The sequence below is a fragment of the Hevea brasiliensis genome, chromosome 2 (assembly GCF_030052815.1).
Source record: "Hevea brasiliensis isolate MT/VB/25A 57/8 chromosome 2, ASM3005281v1, whole genome shotgun sequence".
Lineage (NCBI taxonomy): Eukaryota > Viridiplantae > Streptophyta > Magnoliopsida > Malpighiales > Euphorbiaceae > Hevea > Hevea brasiliensis.
In genome coordinates this window covers 122,888,041-122,901,781 of record NC_079494.1, presented here as the reverse complement: position 1 = coordinate 122,901,781, position 13,741 = coordinate 122,888,041, and the positions used below count along the sequence as shown (strand labels likewise).

Sequence of the window (13,741 nt, the reverse complement as noted above, 5' to 3'; positions counted from 1 at the left end):
AACTCATGGTAATTATGGCTTGAGTGTAATTAGACTAAAAAATAATATTTTTCATGAAGTATAAAAATTTTATTATTTAATCTATATTATCAAATTAACTTTTAAAGAAGCAAATCATTTTACTTTTTCTATGCAATAAAAATAACTTAGAAGGGATTTGAAGAAATTGTAATTATTTAATTAAATATAATATATTCTTTACTTTATTATGCTATAAATTAGATTATGGATATTGTTATTGGTCTTTTAAGTTGAAAGAAATAAATTTTTTTATTTATTTTGTTTTTAAATAAAAATAATAAAAAAATTGAAATGAATTGTTGTAAATTTTTATTTTTCAAATAAATTGATATGGTTGGTCCTATCATTGATTTATTACAATTTGACAAAACCTTATCTCGTCGCCGTTGTGATTTTATTTTAATAATTTTAATTATATTTATAGAGATTGTGTTTTGGGAAATCGATTTTTTGGTTATTGGATTTTATTTAAAATAATAAATCATTTTTAATATTTAAAATTATAAAATTTATATTTTAAATTAAAAAATAAAAAATATAATTTAATTTTTTTATCAAAAATAGTCTAAATTACTAGTTTTTTTAACCCAAAGTTTATTTTGGACTTATTAGTAATATACCAAAAATAAAAAGGTTTATTTAATTTTTTTTTCATAAAATTACATTAATTAGAGTTTAATGAATACATATTTATATCCATTAAAAACTATTATTATAAATTATTTCATGTCTCTAAAATCATCTATTATTTTGAGAAAATTAAGTATTAATTAATTTATTTTATTTTTATTTTTATTAAATAAAATAATTATTTTTGTAATTTCTTGAATCTTATTTTATTATTTTTTTTCTCTTTTTAAGGGAGTGAAATAAATTTGATTAAATAAAATAAAATATAATTTATTCGAATTAATTTTTTAATTAAGTAAAATAAAGTATAATTTAATAATTTAATTAAATTAATTACTAAGTATTTTTAAAAAAAAACTTTAAAATGAAAGATAAATTATTATTAAGACTATAATTTAATTGATCACTCTCGACAAAAAAAAAAGATAATAATAATAATTGATGACTGACTTTAACTCCATTTAATAAATGTCGCAAGTTGGGGGTCGGGGGGTGTGCCATCAGACGTTTGCACTTTGCTAAACACGCTCTTAACTCTGCTATCTTAACCTCAACATTGCTGAGGCTCACATGCTCTGATTGCACCGGCTTTTCCTTTATAAATATCCAACAATCTCAAAAAAAAAAAAAAAAAAAAGTGTATGATATAAGGATACGTACAGGAGAATGTAATATAATATAATTAATTATTATTTTTTTATAAAGAATAGTTATATTTATTTTTTTTTATTTTATTAAAAATTATTTATTATATTTAAAAAATTAAAAAGAATTAATTATATATAATAAATATTTATATAATTTTTTAAAATTAATATTATCATCTTTTTTTAATTAAACTAATTATTTATCACATCAATATTCATTTCTTCAGATTTAAAAAAAAATAATTAAAAAAATAATTAATATTTTTTTTTATAAAAATAAAATTATCTGATCATTTCCTTAATTATTACAAAAACTTTAAATGTGATTATTATTTATCGATGAAAATAGTATATAATTATAATATTATTATCATTATATTTTTATATTTAATTATAAAATAAAAATAATAAAACGTAATAATAATTTTAATTTTAATATTTAATTTATTTATAATATTAATAATAAGTGATAGTGATTGTAATAATTAATAATCGAGTGATAGTAATAGCTAAATGATTATGATTATAACAATAGTAATAATTAAGTGATGATAACGGTGACAAAGTAATGTAATGGTAGTGACAATAGCTAAGTGATGATAAAAGAACAATAACAAAATAGTAATAGTGATGATCAATTGATGATAATGATAATATTGATAGTAACAGTGATGATTGAATAATGGTAATAATGTTGATAGTATTAATAATAAATAAAAAAAATTAAAATAAATAATCATAATTACATTTATTTTTATATGTAATAACCATTACATTACTATTATGCAATTATTATTTTATTATATTCATTTTTTTATTACAAAACAACATAACTAAAAATATAATGTAACCAAGATTACATTATAATTTTAATTATGCTATATCACACATAACCTAAATTCAACTTGAAACAATCTAATTCTTCTTAAATTAAATATTTATATAAAAACAAAAATTAATAAATATATAAATTTCAATACAAGTACTTTTGTTATAAGGGAAATAAAGAAAATGAAGACCTAAACCTTTTACATATATATATATATATATATACATACACACACACATTAGCATACGTGAAGACAAATTTCAATATAAATATTTAATTTAAAAGCTATTATTAAACATCATTCTCGTATAAAATTCAACTTATAAATTATAACAACCATCCTCCATAAAATTATAGCACCTCAAATTAAAAATACCAATCAAAATAAAATCAACTAACCAAATAGAAGCATTGCATTTCCAGGCTGTGCATTTAAAAATAACATTTTGATTACTCGAGTACAATTGAATGACAACTTGTTTATCAAAACTATGTCATGATCATGTGTAAGAAGGGTAGCACAAAGATTACCCTTTTGACACTCTTCCCCCTCTCTGTCTCCTCCCAAATTCAAAACAAAACCAAAACATCAGAGCGGTATTAGTTGTACGCACAACCCAACCCCACATCCAAATACAGAAATAATTACATCATACAATCTCCTCCAACATCCTATCACCAGCTTCTGATGACACTTTCCACACCAAACAAGGTGAAAAAAGTGGTATCAGCAGAGAATTCTTTCTTAAGCAAGACATGAAGTTATCCTTGCTTACTCTCCCATCACCATCAGTATCAAATAATTTGAAGAGCTCGTGGATCTGCAAGTAATCAATGAGATACAGATTTCATTATATGTTACAGTTGGCTCTTTTCTTCCCCATCCTTCTAAATTCCATAGGGGAAGAAATCAAAGATGAAATAGGTGGAAGATTTTAAATAGCAAAGTTCCTTTGTAAAATTTTCACTGTAGGTGTTTATTATGTCCGGTTACAGTGCATTGACTAACAAATGCAGGGTAGCAGTGATAAATTACCTCATGATCATCCAAGTCTGGGATTGCAAGTCTAATGATATCTCCCAACTGGTCCAAATACCAATTAGAATCCTAGAACGTCAGTCAGGATTCATTTACATAAGAGCAGGGATAAAGGAAAGAACAATTAATAACATACCTGTTCTTTTGAAATTTGACCGTCTCCAGCACTGCAATTGGTAAAAGCTAGTTCACAGGTTTGCCTGAATAATGGTTGCTTCATGACATGAGCCGATCCATACAAGAACTGCAAGGAGGAAACAATATATCATATACAGTACCACTCAACATTATATCAATGAGTGCAACTCTTCCCTGACATGGATCGTATCTTTTTATTCTAGAAATAATGAATCACCAATTACATATTATAACTCCAATGATGCGGATTACATTCAGTCAAAAATGCATAAAGCCTACTAAATTTAGCAATAAAATCACACAGCAATACATTTTCCAATAATTCATTCCACCGGTAAATCTAGTGAAGATATGTGTGTGAAACCTTAAGAAACTCACATCCATATGTTGATAAATTGGTTGCATTGCATGTGCTAAAAATAATTTTATCCATAAACAAAAGCAGGTGTGGAAGACTACACATCTTCATTCTACAAAGATAACTCAACTCAACTCAACTCAACTAAGCCTTTATCCCAAAAATTTGGGGTCGGCTATATGATTTTTTTTTTCCTCTCGATTTTTTTTTTAAATAAATCTCAGAAATGTATGTGTCTTCTTTCTTCTGTACTACTACTCTCTCTCCAAGTTATTTTTTTTTTTTTTTTTTTTTTCTATTCTCTAACCTACCTAATGTCTCTATGTTGTCTCCTAATTCCCTCCATTTGTCTCGCTCCATGACCAAAAACCCCCTTCTCTCTTTCTTCTTTCTCATCTTTCTCTCAATTGGCTTTCTACTCTACCTCTCTCATTATCTCTACTTAGTCTAGTCTAGTCTAGTACTCATCCACCTTAACATTCTCATCTCTCCTCTCTTTTTTTTTTATTTTATTTTTTTTTTTTCTTCACTACTCACTACCATATATAATATAATATTATATATCAGAAATTTAATTTTCCTTTTAATTTTATTTCATTTTCACATAAAAATTAAAATCACACACTCACACTCCTCTCACTCTCCACTCTCCCTCCCATCCCATCCTCCCTCCCATCATCTAACATCCCATCATCCTCTTCAATCTAATAGATTATATACTTGATTTGGGTGATTTCACTTTACTTTCACTCTCCACTCACTCCCTAAAATTCCCTATCTGAACTTGCAATGCTCCACTTGAACAAAAAAAAAAAAAAAAAAAAAAAAAAAAAAAAAAAAAATGAATGTGATTGATCCATTCTTTTCCACATCAATGAACCCAAATATCTACAATCCAAAAAAAAAAAATAATGAATCAAGAAAGTGTGAAGTAAATCCATACACATGATCAAATTCAAAAAAATCAGCAACTGCAGTTTTTATGTTAATCATTCACAGCCATTCTGTGCAGAGTCAAACATACATTCCAAAATAACACTACATAAAATCTGAGTCCAAAAAATAAGAAATGGATGCTGGAACATTCTGTAAATTTAGCTGCAAATACCATAATCATTTCACATTGAATGGAATGTTAAAATATCTAAAGCTACAACAATAATATCACCCAAGAGAGAGAGAGAGAGAGAGAGAGAGAGAGAGAGAGAGAGAGATGTAACAGCCACATATAAATAAGCAACAGCATTAAAAAATCACATGCTTATAAACAATTATTTGTACCAAGCAACAACATATCCTTTTAACCATTCTATATAATGCAGTGGAAAGAATAAACTAAAACACAATCCAAACATTGGGAAATAACGTTTGCTTTATGGAATTACTAACCTCTTCAGAAAGAGTACAACTCCTTAGTTTCATAACCCTCAAAAAGTCATGGAATTTAACACGACCACTGTAGGAAGAATAAAAATGTCAGAATATACATATATATTTTGCATTTTCAATGTACCAACTCTAAAGTCTAAACAACAGTGCCATTTAGTGATGGATTTTCAACATTATGCATTTAGCACCACCATTAGATGCTTAATTTAACACATTATGAAAAAAGCAGCGCAATTGGGATAATAGAATGCAAAGCACCACTGCATAAATTATACCGAAAAATCAGAACTTCCTGACTAAGTTAAAACTTCTTAATAGGACTCAACCACACAAATCTAACCAGCTATGGCATGTATTAAAACAATGAATACAAGATTAGTGTTATTAAAGGCGATAAAAGGCGCTAGGAGAGGCGCCAGGAGAGGCGCTGGGCGAGGCGCTATTGCCTCGCCTCGCCTAGCTGAGGTGAGGCAACTTGAAGGAGGCACGCGCCCGAGATTGCTGAGGCGAGGGGTGCTGGGCAACCAAGGCGTCAAGAAAGTCCATTTTCTCTTTTTCTATTCTTTTTAAACAGCATAAAAATACAAAAAAAAAGGAACCCTAAACTCACGCCACCAATAGACTAGCAGAACGGCACCAGACCAGGTATTTTTCCTTTCTCTCTCTCTCTCTGCCCTCTTCACCTTCTTTTCTCTCTCTCTCTCCTCTATTCTTCTTCTATATTCTTCTCCCCTCTCACTTGTCATTTTCCTCTCACCAACAGACTTGGAGAACCCCATTTTTTCTCTTCTCTCCTACTTATTTTCCCTTTTTTTTTTAATTTTTTTCTTATCTTTTCTATGCTTTTCTCTCTTACAAACAGTTACGCCATTTTTATCAAGCAGTAGCACTTTTTTTTTTGTTAATTTGTTGTTTCATATTGTTTATTATATGGGCACTGTGATATGCATTTTTGTTATTGTCAATTGTTATATGATTTTTATTAAATGGATATTGTAAATCTCATTTAGAATGGTTAATTAATATAATTTTAAAATGGTTTAGGTCCCATTAATGGGAAGTTTGATATGCTCCTCTTGGTATAGAATAAAAAGGTATTGTGCGCAAATGGTAATTTAATGTGCTTTTTTACTTATTAAACCAGTTAAAACTCAACTCAACTCAACTAAGCCTTTATCCCAAAAATTTGGGGTCGGCTATATGGATTCGCTTTTTCCACTCTGAACGATTTTGGGTTAAATCCTCAGAAATATGTAATGCTTCTAAGTCATGTTGTACTACTCTCCTCCAAGTTAATTTAGGTCTACCCCTTTTTCTTTCTATCCTCTAACCTAATGTGCTCTACTTGTCTAGCTGAGCCTCCAGTGTCTACGCTTCACATGACCAAACCACCTCAATCTCCCTTCTCTCAACTTATCTTCAATTGGCACCACTCCTACCTTTTCTCTGATACTCTCATTACGGACTTTATCTAGTCTAGTATGGCCACTCATCCACCTTAACATTCTCATCTCTGCAACTCTTATCTTAGATGCATACGACTCTTTCAGTGCCCAACACTCACTACCATATAACATAGCCTTCGTATGGTATGCGGTAAAATTTTCCTTTTAATTTATTGGGAATCTTACGATCACATAAAACTCCCGTGGCACGTCTCCACTTCAACCATCCAGCTTTAATCCTATGACTAACATCCTCCTCACATCCCCCATCTACTTGAAGGACTGAGCCTAGATATTTAAAGTGATTACTTTGGGACAGTACCACCCCATTCAAACTAACTCCTTCCATATCACCAGTTTGGCCTTCAGAACTTGCAATGCATGTATTCATCTTCGTTCTACTTAACTTAAAACCCTTTGACTCTAGAGTACTTCTCCAAAGTTCTAGCTTCCTATTGACTCCTTCTCGTGTCTCATCTATCAGAACAATATCATCCGCAAACATCATGCACCAAGGAATACTCTCTTGTATATGTTTCGTCAGTTCATCTAGAACTAATGTAAACAGTAAGGGCTTATGGTGATCCTTGGTGTAATCCAATTGAGATCGGAAAATCACTTGTGTCCCTCTCCTTTGTGTGCACAATAGTAGTTGCTCCTTCATACATATCTTTCAATACTTGTATGTACCTAATAGATACCCTCTTTTGTTCTAACACATTAGTAAGATCTCTCTTGGAACACTATCATAAGCCTTCTCCAAATCAATAAAAACCATGTGTAGATCTTTTTTCACATCTCTATAGTTCTCCATCAAGCTTCTAATGAGAAGGATCGCTTCCATAGTTGAACGATCGGGCATGAAACCAAATTGATTGAGAGAGATAGAAGTATCATGGCGCAGTCGATGCTCCACAACTCTCTCCCACAACTTCATAGTATGGCTCATGAGTTTAATTCCCCTATAGTTCGAGCAACTCTGTATGTCTCCTTTATTTTTAAAAATAGGTACTAAAATACTCTTCCTCAATTCATCATTTTCTTTGAGTTTAGAATCTTATTAAATAATTTAGTTAACCATGCCACTCCCATATCTCCCAAATACTTCCACACTTCAATTGGTATTTCATCGGTCATCAGTCTTTCCCACTTTCATTCTTTCATTCTCTTCCTTTACTTCTAAAGATCGAATCCTTCTAGTATAATCTACATTCTTTTCTATTGTTCTATAATCTATATTCACGCTATTACCATTTTGACTATTATTAAAGAGATCATTAAAATAATTTCTCCATCTTTCTTTAATGTCCTCATCTTTCACCAACACTTTTCCTTCCTTATCCTTAATGCACCTAACTTGATTGAGATCTTGACATTTCCTATCTCTACTCCTTGCTAATCTATAAATATCTTTCTCCCCTTCTTTAGTTCCAAGTTTCTCATATAACTTTTCAAAGCTGTGCTCTTGCTTGACTAAGCGCCTTTTTGCCTCTTTCTTTGCTATCTTATCATATTCATATGCCTGCATTATTATCACATTTAGGTAATTTCTTTATACCATTCTTTTTTCTCTCTTCTTGCTTTTGTACTTCCTCATTCCACCACCATCTCTCTTTTGAGGGTGGTCCATGTCCTAGACTCTCCAAGTACTTTTCTAGCTACTTCTCTAATCTTTGATGCCATCCAGTATCCACATATCATTGGCCTCCATCATCTAGCTTCCATATTTGGACTTCACTCATTTTGAACTTCACTTGCTTTACTCCTTTGAACTCCTCCCACTTTGTTCTACACTATTTCTTCTAACCTTACTTGAATTGTTCCTAAACTTGACATCCAAGACCACCAACCTATGTTGACTTGTTAAAGCCTCTCTGGAATGACCTTGCAACTCTCCATAGAATGACCCTCTGGTTAAGAAATTTGTCTAAGAGAATTTGGCTTCTATGTTGTTGTCTTTTGAAAGTCACTAAATGTGACTCTCTTTTTATAAAGTAGGTATTTGCTAGTATTAGGTCGTATGCCATAGCAAAATCCGGATGCTTTTTCCTCCTCATTTAAAACCAAAACCTCCATGAACATTCTCATAACCTTGCCTATCACTTCCTACATGTCCATTCAAATCTCCACCAATGAAAACATTCTCTTCATTCGGTATGCTTTAAATTAAATCATCCATATCTTCCCAAAACCTTTGTTTACTCTCTTTCTTAGTCCTATTTGTGGGGCATAAGCACTAACTATATTTATTGTTTCTCCTTCTAGTACTAGCTTTACCAGATAATTCTATCTCCTACTCTTTTTCACACATTTCGTATCTTTCAATATTCTATTTCTATATACCCACTCCGTTCTTATTTCTCTCCTTCCCGGTAAACACTTTTGTACCTGAATTACCCACTTCCTTACTTCTCTCTCCTACCCATTTAGTCTCTGAATGCAAGCAATCACCCTTCTCCTTTCCAAGGTATCCACAAGCTCCATTAATTTTCCGTAAGTGATCCAACATTCCAAGTACCAACCACAGTCCTCCTCCTGCTCCTTTCTAATTGGTCTCCTTCTATGATATCTTCTATTGTTTTCTATATCTATCTTGTGCTCTATTCCACTATTTGTTCTACTATCTGTCCTATGGACTAACTTTAACTACCCGCACATGATGGAACCCTTTACCCACACCCACCCATGTAGCATGTGCGCTCACTTCGGTGCATGGCGCTACACGCTTGCATATTTATCACTACACCCTGCATATTTACTACACGGCGCGTGTAGCTGTTAGTAGAGGGCCCCAACGTTTATATCATTTGAATCCATATCATAGGGTGTGGTGAAAAATTTTTTCATGTTGTTGTCACACTCGCAACCTCTCTCCTCCTTTACTTGGGAGTTAAGCGAAACTACTTAGCGGAGTTTATTAAACCAGTTAAATGAATGAATTTTTATGTTAGAAGTATATATATATATATATATATATATATATATATATATATATATATATATATATATATATATATATATATATTAGGCAATTTAGGTTACAGCGCCTTGCTTCAAAAAGGCCCTGGCCTCTCGCCTAAGGCCATGGGATACCTTATCGCCTCAGTGTCGCCTTTCGCCTTAATAACACTGATACAAGTGGTACAAAATGTTTTTTAAACAATTGCATAATCAAGAAATAACTCCTATAACTACTCACAAGAAAAAAAAAAATCAATACCTGGGGTCAGGATTCATTGAGAGAAATTTGTCCAGGAAGTCCACAGCTTCCAAGCTACTCATATGAAATAACTGAACAAACAAAATAAATGGCTGTTATTCAGTAAAATACAGCAACATATAAGTACAAGCTGGCAACTTCACCATTTAACTAACACATGCAGGGCCCAATTTTGAAAACTATAAAACTTGTATGAAAAAAATATTTGCATTGCAGAAATTAGAAGTGATGTACAATAGTTTAAAACATTTGACACATCAAAATAAAAAAAAAAAAAAAAGAGAGCGTAAATTTGGAATTTAAAGAACATGTCACTCGAAAGTGGATAAAGGGCGATGCAGTCTTCCTAGTGAAGACCAACAATTAAGTAGGCTTTCCAACACAGAGCATTTAGGCTATGATCATGACCAAGAGAATAGAAGACCATCTTTTACTTCTGACAAGCTATACATACAGATGACTTGACAACAGTTTACAAAAAGGAAAGCTAAGTGTGAACCTTTGATCATGATGGAGGAAAAACCTCAGTGTTGTCATCTTTTTATAAAAAGCAGAATATCACAAAAAATTATAGTCCTATTTGGCATTGAGTTTCAGAGTCTGAAACTGCTTTTCTGAATAAAAGCACCATTTTAGATGTTATTGAGAAATGCAGTTTAAAAAAAAATGTTTTGCTATTTTAGTGTTCTTATGACTAAAACTGATCAAATTTAATTTTTAATTATTTTTTAACACTCTCTAACTAGTATATTTAAAAAAATGATTTTCAATTTGATTTTAAGAATTCAAATAATGCCCTATATTCATATATATCTGCGTACCAAGATTCACAAATATTAACTATTACTAGTTATTACACTTTTAGTATTCCAACAAAGAAACATTGACATTTCAAATTTAAGGCATTTCAGTGTGAAGACTTACTGATTCCACCCTAGCCATTTCAACCATGTAACTGGAGGGCTTCTCCTGCAAAAAATAATGTAATAACAGTAGTGAATTATCAGCACAAAATCATTGGTACCAATATAATGGAAACTATACTGCCATATGCAAATGGGAGGCTGGAAGATCAAAACCAAGCATGAAGAGTGAAGACATGGTTGCCAAGGAGTTGGAGAAATTTGCCAGTAAAGTTAAATCATAAATCGTTGAGAGAATATGAGATGTGAATGAAGTTTATCAGTTGAAAATAGTTATATGACAATATCAACATAAAGCTTTACTTAAATATTGAACTTTCTAATTTTTTTATTTGCAATTAGCACAGGAAGTGTTTTAAAGGCCAAAATTTGCTTGCAGAATTAAATGGCTATGAAGGTCCACAAAACAAACAGGCAATGCAATATTCTAAGTCAACCTTGCATTATTACAATAACACATGAGAATAATCAGATTGTCACTGGTCAAGTGCAGATACCTTTATGCAAGGTCATTTTAAAAGGCAGATAAGAGAAAGAGAGGTGTACCTGCTTTGACTGGCATGCTTTCATAAGAAGCATCAAGTCCCCATAGGAATGAAATGTTTGTGCAACATTAAGAGCAGTTGCAATGGCATGACCAGTCTGCATATATCCATGTCCATCAATCAATCCACATAAAAAACCATTATGGGAACAAATGTAAAAGTAGATTTAAAGGGTAACTACTCCTGTTCAAAGTGTCAATTCAGATCCATAATAGGCAGGAGTACTTTGTGCCTTTGCATATCAATAAAATAAGTGAAATCAGAATAGGGGAAACAAAAGACTCAACCAAAAAAATAAAAAGCTACTCACCCTCTTAGCGAAATGAGCAGGATTTTCTTTACAATTGTCAATAGGCTGAACTATAGGTAGGTACTCTACCTGTTCAATTCAGAATAAATAATCTTAATTACTTCACACCAAAACACAGTTTTAGAGCATCATGTTACATAGTGACCAAGGATCAAGTTTAACACGCAAGAGAGTAATACCTCCATGAAATTGTGAAATTGCGTGAACATCCTAAACATCAGCTTTGCCAATGAAATATGCCCCCTAAGAAAAATAGCAAGGCAGAACAAGAAAGATTAGTAAGACATGATTCAAAGCAGCCAAGGAGGAATTTCCACATAGAAAACGTCTCCTACCATGATTGGTCAAAGTGAACATGGGGATAGCGGACAATCACTGGTTGGATTGCATAACCAGGAATGAATGCACCAAGTTGGAAAGAAATAATGACCTTGCCATTAGTTGTTGTTCCCTCTGGAAACAATAGCACACGAGGAAATCTATCGCAAGAAGCCTTTCTCTGTATTCAGATCCTTGAAAGCACATTTCTGTATCAAATGGCTTATAACTTGATAAAAGTTATTTGAATTTTATCTTGCAAAGTAAACATAAGATTCCAGGATATAAAAACAGTACTGGTACATGGTAAAATCAGTTCCAGAACTCTATATGACCATACATAATTTCTTAAGCAATTCTATGAACGGTTCGAAGTACAAACATGTGCAATGATGAATCCAACACATTCAGAAGGCAAAAAGACCAAACATGTGCAATGATGAATCCAACACATTCAGAAGGCAAAAAGATCCATGCATTTGAATATTTTGTTAAAAAAAAAAAAAGCATTTCAGAATTGAATGAAATGTGTACAGACATCAATAGTAAATCAGAAAGGTGGAGATTAGAAGAAGGTAGAAACGTTCTACCTTTATTTCATTAACCGCTTGTTTCCTTGATGACTGTGAGAACCTATTGACATATATTACCTGAGAAAACATCCCAACAAAAATCATGACTCTCAAAAACATAGTTACATGTGCATTCACTAATCAGATGTGAGAGCAAGCATAAAGCAATAGTTACCTGCATTGCTCTGATAATAGTCCCAACAAACGGTATAGAATCATGTGACTCGGCTGCAACAATAGTAGGAAATAATTCATAAAAGTAAAAGATAGGGTCGATGTATGATACATGATTTGATACGACAATTGGAGCAATATCCCTAGGAGCAGGCTTTCCTTTTCTTTTTATCCACTGGTAGCTGTAACAATAGTTAGAAAAATATAATAAGTACAATAAGGGAAATCGATTCGAATGAGTGAAAACAAATATTGATAAGCTACAAAATAATAATAATAATGATAATAAAAATCAAATTATCCATATCAAACTCCAATAATATTTCTTTTGAAATGGTTTATTTGAGTTCCCGATTTCATATATTTGCCTCTATCTTCTTATCTAGCAAAACAGACCATAAGCGCGTACAAGAAATCGCGAAATCAACATACCCGAAAGCGAAGAGAATAAAACGGGAACAAATCCTAGTGACCCACATTAACCTAGTGCGCCATCTGGGCATAGGATTATGCTTATCCTTCCATCCCTGGAGAGCAAATTTGGTAGCAATAAACCCTACCAACAAACAAACCCCAAAAAGCACCGATCGCACCAAAGCAATCGGTAAGCAAACCAAGATCTTTAGCGACTCATAAGCTCCTTCAATATTGGGCGTATTGTTTCGGAATGGATCAATCGTGGACGGTGCGGGCACGGTCAGCCCATCTGACCCGAGAAACTCGAACGGGTTGCGATAATTCTGGTTTAGGTGTGAAATGTTATTGTTGTTATTGCTGCTGTTGTGGTGGTGATTATGAGATTGGGTTGAGGAGGATCGTTGACCGGAGTCGTTATCGCGAACTGTAAGGACAAGATGGGGTTGATCGGAGGGTTGAGGCGGGATAAGCGGGGAGGAGAGATCATGGTCCGCCATTGACGTAGTTTGTGTGGAAGGTAAAGCGGATCAGGGGATATGGTAAAGAGAAGGGAAGAATGCTTTTCCACTACTTTCGGGGCAGTGGAGCCAGTCAGCTAGGGACAAGGAGCGCTGCTGTAATGGATGTTTAATATTTGGCCACGTGCTTTCAATGCTGTCCACTTCATTTAAATAGTCTCCCACTCTCCCATTTTCTGTTTTTGTTTTCCATTTCTTCAAATTGATACCTTATTTAAAATTAAAAAAATAAAACAAATTTAGAATTG

At 32.3% G+C, this 13,741-nt stretch overlaps 1 protein-coding gene across 1 annotated transcript; it reads right to left on the bottom strand.

Annotated features, from left to right (window-relative positions):
- Positions 1-2,522: 2,522 nt before the first annotated feature.
- Positions 2,523-13,643, bottom strand: LOC110637724 (lysophospholipid acyltransferase LPEAT2). Its single transcript, XM_058142404.1, has 14 exons — positions 12,991-13,643; positions 12,560-12,740; positions 12,403-12,462; positions 11,830-11,993; positions 11,674-11,737; positions 11,495-11,563; positions 11,186-11,281; positions 10,641-10,685; positions 9,717-9,787; positions 5,052-5,118; positions 4,505-4,550; positions 3,303-3,415; positions 3,164-3,211; positions 2,523-2,948 (listed from the first exon to the last, which is right to left on the bottom strand). The coding sequence occupies exons 1-14, from the start codon at positions 13,470-13,472 to the stop codon at positions 2,778-2,780; spliced, it is 1,677 nt and encodes a 558-aa protein (XP_057998387.1). The 5' UTR covers positions 13,473-13,643; the 3' UTR covers positions 2,523-2,777.
- Positions 13,644-13,741: the final 98 nt, after the last annotated feature.